Genomic DNA, 13,607 nt, shown 5'->3' on the forward strand with positions numbered 1-13,607 from the left:
TGCAATTTGCTCAGGAAGGCCCATCACATTCTCGCAGCCCAGGAGGAGGAGAGAGGTGGTTTATGTTTCACTGGAGCAGTTTATGTACCGACCTGCTAGGGCAGCACACACGTTGGGATTGTGAAATCCGAGTTTTCACAGTTCGGAGCTGGCTGCACTTCCTGCTGCCGGCACTGAGAGGGGTTTTTAGGGGACCCCATAAAACGCTGCTCGTTTCTTCAGGGCACGTTGTGCATGTAAAGCTTTGAGCAGCTCTTTCAGGCAGCACTGAGCTCGAGGGAAACACGTTCCCCTCCTTTACCCCCAAAATATCCACAGTTGCTTTCTCCTGCTGCCTTCAATATCATCCCCAGATATCTTCCTATCACTGCAGCACCAACTTTCTTGACATGGATGTGAAGAGACTGAAGGAAACGTAAGAAAAGCACCCTTTGGGATGCACTCCTTTGGTTTTCCTCCTTCCCTGGCAGCTCTTTCTAAAGAAAAGCTGGCAAAAAAGTTTTCACCACCACAGCTAGAACAGCCTCAGCCACCTTGTTTGAAAGGTTTCTGCTTCAGGCTGATAATCTGTCTTCTTTAATCTCCGGAGAGTGATGCCTTAGCCTGGAGAAACTCCCTCACTCTCCCATTTTTTAGAGGCTCTCCAACTCCTCCAGCCTTCAAAATGCTCCACAAAACCACAGGAGCAGAGAAATAAAACGAAAGCAAACACTGAGGCAGGAGATCCTTCTCCCAGGGAATACCCGGGGATGTGGGAGCCTCTTCCACCCCGCTCCCCCACCTTAAAACCTCCCAGCCATGTGGCGTGCCTGTCTCTGTTCCCAGCCAGAATGGCTCCTGTCACCTGTCAGCGGCCTCAAAGGGGCTTCTCCAGGCCACGGAGAGAGGAGGGAATGCTCCTCTCCTATAAATTCCCAGCGGAAAGGAGAAGCCTTTGGAAAACTTTCCCCGGCAGCTCGCAGCCACCTGGGCAAACCCGTGGTGCCGGGGGTGGGTGGCTCCATGGTGTGCCCCTGGTGCCACGGGCTGGCACCAGGAGGGGAACCACCCTGAGGGGGGAGAAGGAGCCGCCGGTGGAATTTTACAGTTCGCTCGGTAATTTTCCAGCTGCTCGTGTTCCAGCGCCGAGAGGTCTGAGAATGCCAGCCCTGTGCGGCCGCTGCCCTGCCAGGGATGGACTCGGCCTTCGGAAAGTCCCCCTTATTTATGCTAATGACTAATTGCTGCAGCTTCAGGCCGTGCCACACCTTTTTCACGCTGCTGCGTTAGGCTGAGGATTTGCTGGGTCCCGAGCGAGGGAGGGAGGGCGATTGAGTCATTTTGGATGCCTCGCTCCTGAGGGAGAGGAGGTCAGAGTCATTCCCGACCATTTCCCGATCCTTTGTGCTTCCCACTCCTCCCCCTGGAGCTGCTGGGGCAGGAAAACGAGTGGGAAGAGAGGCAGAGACAGGCGTGAGGTGGTGGCAAAAGGGGGGAAGAGGGAAAGGCCAGACTGGAATTTTTGGGCAGCTTTTGGCATCTTTCTGCCGAGCACAAAAGCACACGGAGTATTTCTGTGCTCACAGGTCATTTCCTCGATTAGGCAAGGCACCTCTGTGAATGAACAAGCCCAGTCAAGACCAGTCCTGCCTCACACTCCGAAGGAAGGCAAAGCCACTCCAGAAGAACTGTTTCCCTTTGGAAAGATTAGCAAATCACACCAGGGAAAGAGCAGGGAAAGGGGGAGGGGGACAAATCCCAGCCTCAGAAAAGCCTTTCAGAGCAATTAAGGAGCCTCGTCTGCCTCGAGTTTGACACCACTGAGCTAATCCCAGCTTTCCCTCAGCCCGTGCCCGCTGTCAGCTGCTGCCTCTCCCCTTCCAGGCCGGGGCAGGAATTGCGGAGCCACTTTTGGGCTTTGTTGTGTGTGACTGACAGATATTTGTGCAACTTGAGAGAGAAAAGCCTGGCAGCGGCAGCAGCGGCAATTTCGCAACTCATCTGGCCGTGCCGAGGATGGGGGGATTTGCTCTGACATAAATCGTGGCTAATTAATTCACTGCTCAGCGCTCAGGGCTGCCTGCGCCGTCTGCTCCCATCCTGGCCGGGGAAAAAATCACTTGTGGGAAGTGTTTTGGTGCAGGTAATCATAGTTTTGGGAGGCAGAAAGGCGAGGGGGGCAGGCAGCCTGGCAGGGAGGGGAGGTGGGAATGAGAGGAGGATGAAGGTGGGAATGAGAGGAGGGTGAAGGTGGGAATGAGAGGAGGGTGAAGGTGGCAGAGAGAGGAAGATGAAGGTGGGACTGAGATGAGGATGAAGGTGGCAATGAGAAAAGGATGAAGGTGGGAATGAGAGGAAGATGAAGATGGGACTGAGAGGAGGATGAAGGTGGCAATGAGAAAAGGATGAAGGTGGCAGTGAGAGGAGGATGAAGGTGGCAATGAGAAAAGGATGAAGGTGGCAGTGAGAGGAGGATGAAGGTGGGACTGAGAGGAGGATGAAGGTGGCAGTGAGAGGACAATGAAGGTGGGAATGAGAAAAGGATGAAGGTGGGACTGAGAGGAGGATGAAGGTGGCAGGGAGAGGAAGATGAAGGTGGGAATGAGAGGAGGATGAAGGTGGCAGTGAGAGGAGGATGAAGGTGGCAGTGAGAGGAGGATGAAGGTGGCAGGGAGAGGAGGATGAAGGTGGCAGGGAGAGGAAGATGAAGGTGGCAGCCTGGTCCATTCCAAGGTGTACCTGCCCCCGCCGGCGCCGCCGTCCCGCCCCGCTCCAGGGCCTGACTCACATCCTGCTGCTGCTTCCTGCAGCTTCCAGGAACGCGCTGGATCATCCCGGGCTCCGGGCTCGCAGCGCCGCTTGGCTGGGAGCAGCAGCAGCAGCGTGTGACCCGCGGTGACACACGGAGCTCTCCCTGCGCTCCAGGGGCACAGCGCGGCTCAGCCACATCCACCTTTCCCCGGCTGCTCTGGGATCTGTTCCCAGGTTTGGGAGTTTTTAACGCGGTGTTTTCTGGTCAGAATATAAAAGTCTTGTGAGGGCTTCCTTTTGGGCAGTGTGGTGGGGGTTGGTTTGTTGTATTGAAATAGGGAGAGGGTTTTTGCTGTGACCTCAAGGAAAAATCTGACCTGGGGTTTACGAATCACCCACTAAACCTTGCTGATTTGTGGCTTCCTAGGGCCTGGCAGGATGACACTGGTTTTGGAGGGAGCTTTTCTTTTCCAAGGGGAGTTGTGGATTCCCCATCCCTCACAGTGTCCAAGGTCAGGTTGGACATTGGGACCTGGAGCAGCCTGGGACAGTGGAAGGTGTCCCTGCCCATGGCTTTAAAGTCCCTTCCCAAACTATTCTGTGATTTTATGATTCCACGAGAGGCACAGGTGTGCCTTATATTGTGCCCCCTCCAAACAAGAATCCCACGGAATTCCCATCCCAGGACTTTCTGTTTCTATGTCCCAGCGATTTCTATGTCCTCTCTGCTCGGGAGCAGTTTTCCAGACAAGAGGAGGTTCTGAGAGAGCTCAGGAGCTGCGCTGGGCTCTTGGCAGAGGCCTTGACCCTTCATCTTGCGATGTGTGAAGGAAGTTCCTACAATCACAGAACGGTTTGGGTTGGAAGGGACCTTAAATCTCATCTCTTTCCATCCCCCCGCCCTGGGCACGGATGCCATTCAGTGGATCGGATTACTCTGCATTTTGTCCTTGGCCATCAGCGAGGCTTTGGAGCCAGACTCTGCTCTGTGTCACACTGAGCGCGGCTCCCTGGGCTCGCAGGTGTTTGCTTGCCCTCCTTCCCCGGCAGCTTCTGCTGAGCAAGGATGACTTCGGGTCTGGGCGGATCCACCTGGCTGTGTTCACATGAGGATGGGGAAGGGCCTGGAGAGGCCGTCCAGGGAGAGGTTGAGGGAACTTGGATTGGCCAGCTGGAGTGGAGGAGACCGAGGGGAGACTCACTGGGGCTGCAGCTCGTCAGAGGGGCAGCTCTGATCTCTGCTCCTGGGACAGGGACAGCACCCAGAGAACGGCTGGAGCTGGGCCAGGAGGGATTTAGGTTGGATCTCAGGGAAAGGTTCTTCCCCCAGAGGCTGCTGGGCACTGCCCAGGCTCCCCAGGGAATGGGCACGGCCCCGAGGCTGCCAGAGCTCCAGGAGCGTTTGGACAGCGCTGCCAGGGATGCCCAGGCTGGGATTGGTGGGGGGTCTGTGCAGGGCCAGGGGTGGGACTGGGTGATCCTGTGGGTCCCTTCCCACTCAGGATATTCCATGATTCCATGCCCCTCCTGTGCATCCCTGCCTTGGACACCCACAGTGCCCTGAGCCGCAGGGATGCACTTTTAGGCAATTCCTGGCCGGGAACAAGCAAGAGCCGTTCCCAAAAGGCTCCGAGGGCTCCGGGAAGCTGCAGCTCGGGGCTGGGGGGGCTCGGGAGGCACCGCGGGGCCGGCGCTGCCCGGAGCGCCAGTGCCACCCAGCGGCCACAGCGCGCAACTGCACCCCCGGGCAGCGCCGGGACCGCGAGCAGCTGGGAGAGCAGCTGGGAAAACAGCTGGGAAAACAGCTGGGAAAACAGCTGGGAAAACAGCTGGAAAAGCAGCCGGGATCACGCCAAACCAGAGCGAGCACCCCCGCGAAGGCGAGACCCGCTCTTGGGGTTTTTTCACGCCGTCTCTCCCCAGAGCGCGTTTCGTTAAATCTTTAATTGTTGCGCAACATCTGCACGCGTTAATTACAGCTGCTGAGCGCCAGGAGAACGCCGCGATTTCGGGGCAATAAAACAAGACGAGGCACGAAAGATGGTTCAATACTCGGTGCTTAATGGGGTGTTAGGCGGGAGGGAAGGGGCCGGGAGAGCTCGTGACTGCACGGAGAGGTGTGAATTATTGCACCATAATTCTGGCCCTGCAGGGCTCGGGTGCAATTAATAACTGTTTTCGTGTTTGAAATGCTTTTTCTCACACCATAAAAAGCAGAAATGGAAAGTAATCGCTAGTGGGAGAAGCGCTGGGAGGACTGGGCACCAACTTCCTCGGTTTCGTTTTATTTTGAGCTGCTTTTAAATGATTTGGGGGATCCTGTTTGGCTTGAAAACTGTGTGGACCCAAAGCCCTTTGGGTTATTTCCCTGTGTTGAAGTAGCTCTTCCTGCAAGTCTCTTCACAGATATTTCCAGTTGGGAAGCAACTCCCGTTTATTTGCACCAGATTGTCACCAGATTAACTTCAACCACTTCGGTTTCCTGTGCCAAGCTACCAACTCCTGAGCCCTCTTTATTTGGAAAGCAGGAAAGACTTTGTTCCTTTTTTTAAATTTAGCCTAATCCTGTATTCAATTCAAACCCATTCCAGTTTAATTTTGGGAAACCTGAAAACTGAAGGAAAGCAGATATCCCCAAAATAAAATGGGTGTTTGAGGCCCCTGATCCAGCAGCTGGAAATGCAAACCTTGACTTTACTGGGAGCTGGGTCTGCCTCTTGATATTCAAACTGGGCCATAAAAATGTGATTCCAGGGATACTTCTCTCCGTTTATTATTAAAAAAAAACCTGTGAGGGTGATGCCTGGGGTTATCAGCACGACCTGCTTTCATGTGTGCACATTTATAATTCACCATATTAACATCCCTCAGTAGATTGCAGCTCCTTAACCAGTCTAATGGCAAAAAGGGAATCTTTAAGAGCAAATTCAGGGATTGGGAATGCAGGTAGCAAGACAGAAAATTGATTGGTTGTTTGAACCTTCACTTAAGAAAGACTTAATGGGATGAGGAGATTAATGAAGGGAGTCTCTGGGGCTGCTGGCACTGCTGCAGGGACCCCAGAGGTCAATGATAACAGCAAATGGATGAGGCAGGTCAGGTACTTCCAGGATTTTTGTGGATGTTCCCACACAGATATCGGTTCATTATTTGGTTTTTAGTCAAGGTTGAGCACTGGTGTCCTTCCTTGTGGAAGAGCATTCCCAGCAGGTCAGGGATTATCCTCCCCCTGTGCCCAGCCCTGGAGGCACCTCTGGGGTGCCGTGCCCAGCTCTGGCTCCTCAGCCCAGCAGGGCCAGGGAGCTCCTGGAGCGGGGCCGGCGGAGGCTGCGCAGCTGAGGAAGGGCCTGGAGCAGCTCCGTGCCCAGCACAGGCTGAGGGAGCCGGGGCTGCTCAGCCTCGAGAGGAGCCCCAGCTGAGAGGGGCCCTCAGCCCTGGCTGTCCCTGGCTGCAGGGAGGGCTCAGGGCAGGGCCCGGGCTCTGCTCCGGGGCCCGGCAGCGGCACCAGAGCCACGGGCAGGGCCTGAGCCCGGCAATTGCCCTGCACAGGAGGCAGAACTGCTGCCCTGGGCAGGGCCCGGGCTGGAACAGAGCCCAGAGAGGGGCTGGAGCCTCCTCCCTGGGGATATTCCAGAATATCCACACTCCTGGGCCCTGGGCTCTGGGATGGCCCAGAGGTGGGAGCAGGTGGCCACTGTGGGCCCTTCCAGCCTGACCCATCCTGGGATGCTCATTTTAGCAGCACTAAAAGAAAGAAACCAGATTTCATTTCACTCTTTCCTCAGTGTTCAGCAAATCTGTGGCAAGATCTTGCTTCCTCCATCTTTTTATGCATCTTCTTACTGATGTCCATGGGATTCTGGGATGCAGCTGAGCAGAGCCCTTGAAAAGGGGGTGACAGAGGGATCTGTGCAGAACACAGCCAGAGCTCCCCGGGCAGGAGGACTGGACGAGGCAGTTCTCATCCCTTGGCTGGAATTCTGATATTGGAATTCTAGTCCCAGAATTCCAGCACTTGGATGAGGTCCTGAAATCTCTGGGATTGCCTGCTGAAATTAGGGATCAATGGTTGAATTAACCCCATCTCAGAACCGAGTACAGGGTTCACTCTGTGGATGCTCTGGGGTGTTTATTTTATGCCACCCCTGGAAATTGAATTCCCTTGTGTCCCTCCCTGCGGTCTTCAATAAACTCTGACCATAAATTAACAACCAGGTGATGCTGCAATTCAGAACACAGCAGGTTTTGTGCTCTTTTTGTTCCTCCTGAAGCCCATTTAATGCAATTGGGTGTTGCTTTTTTACCAACGTGAGTCAACTGATTTTATTTTGAAGGAAGGCTGCCTGCAAAAAGAAAGAAATTAAATATTAATCACATCTGAATTTGAACTTGTTACTCAGCAGAAAAATCTTACTTCAATCTGTAACTTTTTAAAAGCTGGGAGTTTTGTATGAATTTCAATCTTGTAAACAGATGGAACAAACAAAATGTAAAACTCATCTCCATAAAGAACTACAAAAGAATATTTTCCAGATGGGCTTTCTGATGGGAGATCAAAGTTCTCATCTCAGGCTTGGGAAATTTCCCTTCCTTGCTGGTATCAGTTTTATCTGAATGCAGTTCATCCAGCATTTGTTTTTTTCAATAAAGGCAATTATCTTGAGGGAGCTGCAGGAGGATGATCTTAAGGCTGAAGAAAATAGAAAATGTTTTGCTAAAAATAGGGGGAAAAATCTGGGTAAGTTAAAGGGGGGAGGAAACTCTTTGATTCCGTTGATTTATACAAAAATGAGACATTTCAATGCACTGAGAAATCCCAGCTTTATCTGCAAAATGAAATAAGCAGGAAAGAGTTGAAGCAATGGATTTGGACAAACTCCTTCTTGGGCTTCTCTGATTCCAAACCTCATCCAAACTGGTCCTGTGGCCAGAGAAGAATCCCTTGGTGGGTTTCATAGGAGTCTGCATCCCCTGAGGAACTGCAGTGACAACGGGGAATGGCTTCCCAGTGCCAGAGGGCAGGGCTGGATGGGAGATTGGGCAGGAATTGTTCCCTGGGATATTGGGCAGGCCCTGGCACAGGGTGCCCAGAGCAGCTGGGGCTGCCCCTGGATCCCTGGCAGTGTCCAAGGCCAGGCTGGACATTGGGGCTGGGAGCAGCCTGAGACAGTGGGAGGTGTCCCTGCCCATGGCAGGGGTGGCACTGGGTGGGCTTTGAGGTCTCCTTGATGCCCTGCATGACAATTTTTGGCTAAAAGAGCTGTGAACACACAGCCCCAAAGACTGAGGAGGAGTTTTTCCCCTTGGAAATTTTTAATCTGGTTTTCCCTGACTTCTTTTTCCTGCCTGCTATTAACAGGAAACACCAAAAAAGCTTCACAAGGAAAAAAAAATAAAATTAAAAAAATAATAATAAAATAAAACCAATATTATAGAAACTCACTCAAAACCCTCCTGACAAGGGGGATTTCAGTGAAATTTAATTACCAGGGCACTTCCAGCCTCTATTCCCACCTCATTCCCGTGTTGGATTGCCAAGTTTTGCCATTCCAAGCAGCCCATAGGTCTCTTTGTGCTTGCAGACACCAGGCAGGTGCAGCCCTCGCCGCCCTGGTCCTACGACCAGTCCTACCAGTACCTGGGCTCCATCGCCACGCCCGCCGTGCACCCGGCCACGCCCATCTCACCTGGCCGGGCCGGCGGCATGACCTCGCTCACGGCCGAGCTCTCCAGCCGCCTCTCAGGTAAGGACACCGCCCCGGGCCCTCCGTGGCCAGGGGACACTGCCCCGCTGGCAAACGGGTGGCCCCAGGGCTGCCCCAGCCCCTGGGGGGCTCTCTGGGCAAAGCTCGTTCCGAGGTTTTGGGGGATTTGTGGGAAGAGTAGAGAAATAGGGAATTTTAATCAACGAGTTGTATTTTTGATAAACCAATCGCAGAATTAATTAGGTTGGGAAAGATCTCAAAGGTCGTTGAGCCCAAGCTGTGCCCGATGCCCACCTTGTCCCCAGCCCAGAGCACTGAGTGCCACCTCCAGCCCTTCCTGGGACACCTCCAGGGATGGGCACTCCAAACCTCCCTGGGCAGCTCTTTCCAAGGCCTGACCTCCCTTTCCATGGGGAAATTGCTCCTGGTGTCCAGCCTGAACCCCAGACTGGTTTGGGGTGGGAGGAACCTTAAAGCTCATCCTATTCCCACACCTTCCACTATCCCAGGTTGCTCCTGGGGTTTGGAGCCCAACAGAACATTGTCAAAAAAGAACTAAAACCAGGAAAAGCAGCACTTTGAAGGTGTAGGGAGCTATTAAAATAATTTGGATTGCTGAGGAATTATCACATTGCCAAGAAATGGATGCCACAGATATTCCAGCTCTGTTTCCTTCCCTCCCTCTAAATCCACACCAGAGCACAGCAGGTTTTGGGTGGCCCATTGGCCACAGGATGGTGGGGTTGGGCATTTCAAGCGTTGCACTGGATTGTCTTGTTTTCCATGTCCATCAAATCGTCCTGCAGAGCTTTAGAAGCCACCAGAAAAATGGAAGTGAAAGCCACCCCTGGTTCCACCACGCTCAACTGTCCCTGACCTGCACATCTTGAACCAATCTGTGTGTGCAGCAGTAGGAATTCTCTATAAATGAGTGAGAGCCATAGCATTCTAATTTGCATACAGCTTTTGCGAAAATCCCTCCTTTAACTCCACATCTTGCTCTCATTTTAAGACTCAGGGCTTCTTCTGAGATCAGAGGGAACCACTTGAACGTGCTCCAGCCTGTTCTGTTGTTGTCATGTAGAGCTTGCTTTGAAAGCCTCACACCAAATCTAAATTATTTGTTAGGTCTGGGTGATAATTGTGCTGTAGGGAGGGCTGAAAACACAGGGAACTTTTCAGAAAGGAAAAAAAAAAAAAGCCATTTCTTCTTTTTAAAAAAAGTCTGTAAAAATTCTCATTCTTTATTTACACAGAATTAGAAATCAGAAATAAAAAAAAATCAGAATACCCCTTCGTTTTCCACCAGGATCCCCATGTCCTTCTCCACAGAGCTGCTTCTTCTGCCCATGGCCACAGGGATTTTCCTCGGAGCTGGCAGAGTTTCTCCATGCCTTGTGAAGGAACCCAGAAAGGTTTTGTTCCCATGTCAGCATCCTTCTTTTCCTGTTCTAATTCCTGACCTTAAATGTCATCCAGCATTCCTGGAAAAACCTGTCACAACATTTTCTGTCACCCACACTCAGTGTCTCCCTAAGAAATTTCTCCTTGGCAGAAGAAAGAGCAAATTTGAGGAGTTTTTTAGGCCCTCCCAGCTAAAGACCTGGTGTCTTCAAGGAAAAAGCAACAACATGGGATGTGTTTGAACCATCTTGACGTTAAATGTCATTACTCTGCTTTTTGCCAGGGAAGAATGAACCCTCATCTGATTAATGATGTACCCAGGCAGTTTTAGGAAGTTTCTCAGGAATGAGGTGTGGAAGTGCCATTTAAAATCTGGCAGGTGCCACCTTAACCATGGCTCCTCCAAAGCTCCTGCTGCTCCATTCCATCGTGTGTCTTCCCATGTTAAACCCAAAGGTGACAGGGTTTCGGGGAATGGAGTGTGTTCCCATTAATTCTCCAGAAAAAAATGGATGGCAAACTCTAAAGGAAGCAAACAGCAAGTTCAGAGCTCTTCTAAGACATTAAGAGAAACTCATCAAGGTGGGCTGATGTGTCCTGATGAGCTTTCAGAGCTTGGCTCTGGAGTGTGTCTGCTCCAAGAATCCCAGACTCAGTCTGCTCTGGCTTGAAATCTGGGAAGAGCCAAGAGCTTTGTTTTCCCTCTGCTCCTCCTCAGGAGTATTTCCTTCAGCACGCGGCTGCTCCGCTGCAGACTCCACGCCTTGGCTGCCAGGAGAAGTTGTCTTTCTTCTGGAGAGATTTTTCCATAATTATTATTGTTGTTATCTTAACCAGGCAGCGCTGCCAGCTCTGGGGATGAGACCTTCCATTAACCTGAGTCACGCTGAAGATCCTTCCTAAAGAGGATCTGCTCTGCTTGTTTAATCCATGCAGGGAACGAGAGGATGGGACTGGGCATAATTCCATGGATGTCAGACAAAGCAGAGCAGGATTTGACTGTCCTCTGAAACATTTCAGAGTGAGAGGGCATGGGCTGGGCCAGGGCAGGCTCAGGGTGGACAGCAGCAGGAATTTCCCCATGGAAAGGGAGCTCAGGCCTTGGGAAGAGCTGCCCAGGGAGGTTTGGAGTGCCCATCCCTGGAGGTGTCCCAGGAAGGGCTGGAGGTGGCACTCAGTGCTCTGGGCTGGGGACAAGGTGGGCATCGGGCACAGCTTGGATCTTGGAAGGCTTTTCCCACCTCAGGGATTCCATGATTTCACTCAGCAGGATGAGAAAGGCTTCTGGCCCACGTGGAAGGAAGTAAAACCATCAACCCCCAAACACAGCATTCCCTTGTCCTTTTTTACCCATCAAAGTGCCCAGGAGTCAGTGGCAATGATGTGGACACTAAATGAGAACACAGACACCAAGACCTTGAGTAAACCTGATTTATCTTAACTTTGAAGGGACGGAAAGCCATGGGGAACTCCTAAGTGCTGACAGCTGAGCTGAGCTGTCACGCTTTCTGTGCATGGCCGCGTACCCCAAGGATGATCCATGGAGCTCCATGGAGCTTCCCCTATGACACAGCAAACAAAACTGGCTGCAGGGAGAGGCTGTGCAAAAGCTGCAGTTTCTGTTTAGGTCCCATCAGTGTCCCTGGTGAGCCAAAGGACGTGGGGCGAGGAGTTTGAGATCTGTGTCGCTGCTCCCCACCCGCCCAAGGCCAAGGACACTCCGAGTGTAAATAATTGCCTGTGCTGCAAGGTCTGTGAGAGGGAAGACAAAGCAGGGCCAGAGCCTGACACTCCTCTGTAATTGTTGCTTTACTGAAATTAATCCAAAATATCCACATCTCCCAGAGTGCAACGACTCCATAGGGAGCAGGGGAGGGATAGGTTGCGGCCATTCTGGTTAACGTTCGATCGGAGTTTGGATGTTGGTTATAACCTTGTTCTGTCAGCTCAAAATTCTTCATGGAAAGGGAGATTAGATATTGGAAGGGTCACCCAGGGAGGTCTGGAGTGCCCATCCCTAGAGGTGTCCAAGGAAGGGCTGGAGGTGGCACTCAGTGCTCTGGGCTGGGGACAAGGTGGGCATCGGGCACAGCTGGGCCTGGCTAGGCTGGGAGGGCTTTTCCAGCCTCAAGGATCCTGGGATTCTGTAATGAGCTGGGAAGGGGCTGGAGCGCCAGGAGCGGCTGAGGGAGCTGGGAAAGGGGCTCAGGCTGGAGCAAAGGAGGCTCAGGGGGGACCTTGTGGCTCTGCACAAGTCCCTGACAGGAGGGGGCAGCCGGGGGGGTCGGGCTCTGCTGCCAGGGAACAGGGACAGGAGGAGAGGGAACGGCCTCAGGCTGGGCCAGGGGAGGCTCAGGGTGGACAGCAGCAGGAATTTCCCCATGGAAAGGGAGCTCAGGCCTTGGAAAGAGCTGCCCAGGGAGGTTTGGAGTGCCCATCCCTGGAGGTGTCCCAGGAGTGCCTGGAGGTGGCACTCAGTGCTCTGGGCTGGGGACAAGGTGGGCATCGGGCACAGCTGGGCCTCGATGAGCTCAGAGGTTCTTCCTGACCTAATTCCTTCTGGGACCCTGGGATTCTGTAACATTTCTCTTCCTCCCTTCCTCACCACCCAGGTGCCTCTGACCTGACTGCATTCAGCGACCCCCGGGTGGGAATCGACCGCTCCTTCTCGGCGCTCCCATCCATCTCCGACCCCCGCATGCACTACCCGGGAGCCTTCACCTACACGCCCACGCCCGTCAGCTCCGGCATCGGCATCGGCATGTCGGCCATGTCCACGGCCACCAGATACCACACGTACCTCCCCCCGCCCTACCCCGGCTCCTCCCAGGCTCAGGGCAGCCCCTTCCAGACCAGCTCCCCCTCTTACCACCTGTACTACGGCACCTCCGCCGGCTCCTATCAGTTCTCCATGATCTCCGGCGGGGACCGCTCCCCGCCGCGCATCCACCCGCCCTGCACCAACGCCTCCACGGGCTCCACGCTGCTCAACCCCAACCTCCCCAACCAAAGCGACGTGGTGGAGGCCGAAGGGAGCCACAGCAACTCCCCCACCAACATGGCCAGCACGGCGAGGCTGGAGGAGGCCGTGTGGAGGCCCTACTGAGGAGGTTGGAAGGAGCTCGAGGGTCAGGACTAACGGACTTCCCATTTCCCGGCGCTCGGAGGGATCCCAGAAACTTCCTTATGGGCCCTGCCGTGTTCATCCATGAGTTTGAGGAGCAAACCCTTCAGAAGTCAGCGCTCCCAGGAGTGGTGGCTCTCGTTGCCAGTCCCTGGTGGAGCCACATCGCTCCGGCAAAGTGTTCCTGGCAGGAGAATGAGCTTCTGGGAAGGAGGACGGCCCGGCTGGTGGTGCAGAGGTAGCAAGGGTGGGTAGAAGGGTATCCAGCCTGATTCCAGGCCTGTGGTTTCCCAGCGTGCCTGGGCTTGAAGGTCTCCACAGCCCTAAAAGAGAGTTTCGGTTCACTTCTATTTTTAAGACTTAAAACCTAAAAAAAAAAAAAAAAAAAACCAAAACAAACAAAAAAAAAAAAAAAAAAACCAAAAAACAAATCTTAGTGAGTTTACTGCATCTTATGGACATCTTAAGGGTAAGGAAGTATAGGAAGATTCCCAGAGGGAAACTGTGAACGCTTCTGTTTTAGCAATGCTGTGAATGAGAGGTTTTATATGTTGGACTTCATTCTTTCTTTTCTTTGTTTTGTTTGTATATTCCAAAGAATATGGAATTTTTTATTACTGGGGTTTATTTTGTTTTGTTTTGGG

At 52.9% G+C, this 13,607-nt stretch overlaps 1 protein-coding gene across 3 annotated transcripts in view; it reads left to right on the forward strand.

Moving 5' to 3' along the window:
• Positions 1-13,362, forward strand: part of RUNX1 (RUNX family transcription factor 1) — a 160,878-nt gene extending 147,516 nt beyond the window's left edge. For 2 of the 3 annotated variants that reach the window (XM_048291390.1, XM_048291375.1), the window contains 2 exons: positions 8,313-8,474; positions 12,452-13,362. In XM_048291390.1, coding sequence (XP_048147347.1) covers positions 8,313-8,474; positions 12,452-12,945 — 656 coding nt within the window. In that variant the 3' untranslated portion in view covers positions 12,946-13,362. The remainder of the gene's footprint in view (positions 1-8,312; positions 8,475-12,451) is intronic. The other variant, XM_048291384.1, reaches the window with a different exon arrangement.
• The last annotated feature ends 245 nt before the right edge of the window (positions 13,363-13,607 follow it).

This window comes from Corvus hawaiiensis, chromosome 2, assembly GCF_020740725.1.
Source record: "Corvus hawaiiensis isolate bCorHaw1 chromosome 2, bCorHaw1.pri.cur, whole genome shotgun sequence".
In the NCBI taxonomy this organism is placed as follows: domain Eukaryota; kingdom Metazoa; phylum Chordata; class Aves; order Passeriformes; family Corvidae; genus Corvus; species Corvus hawaiiensis.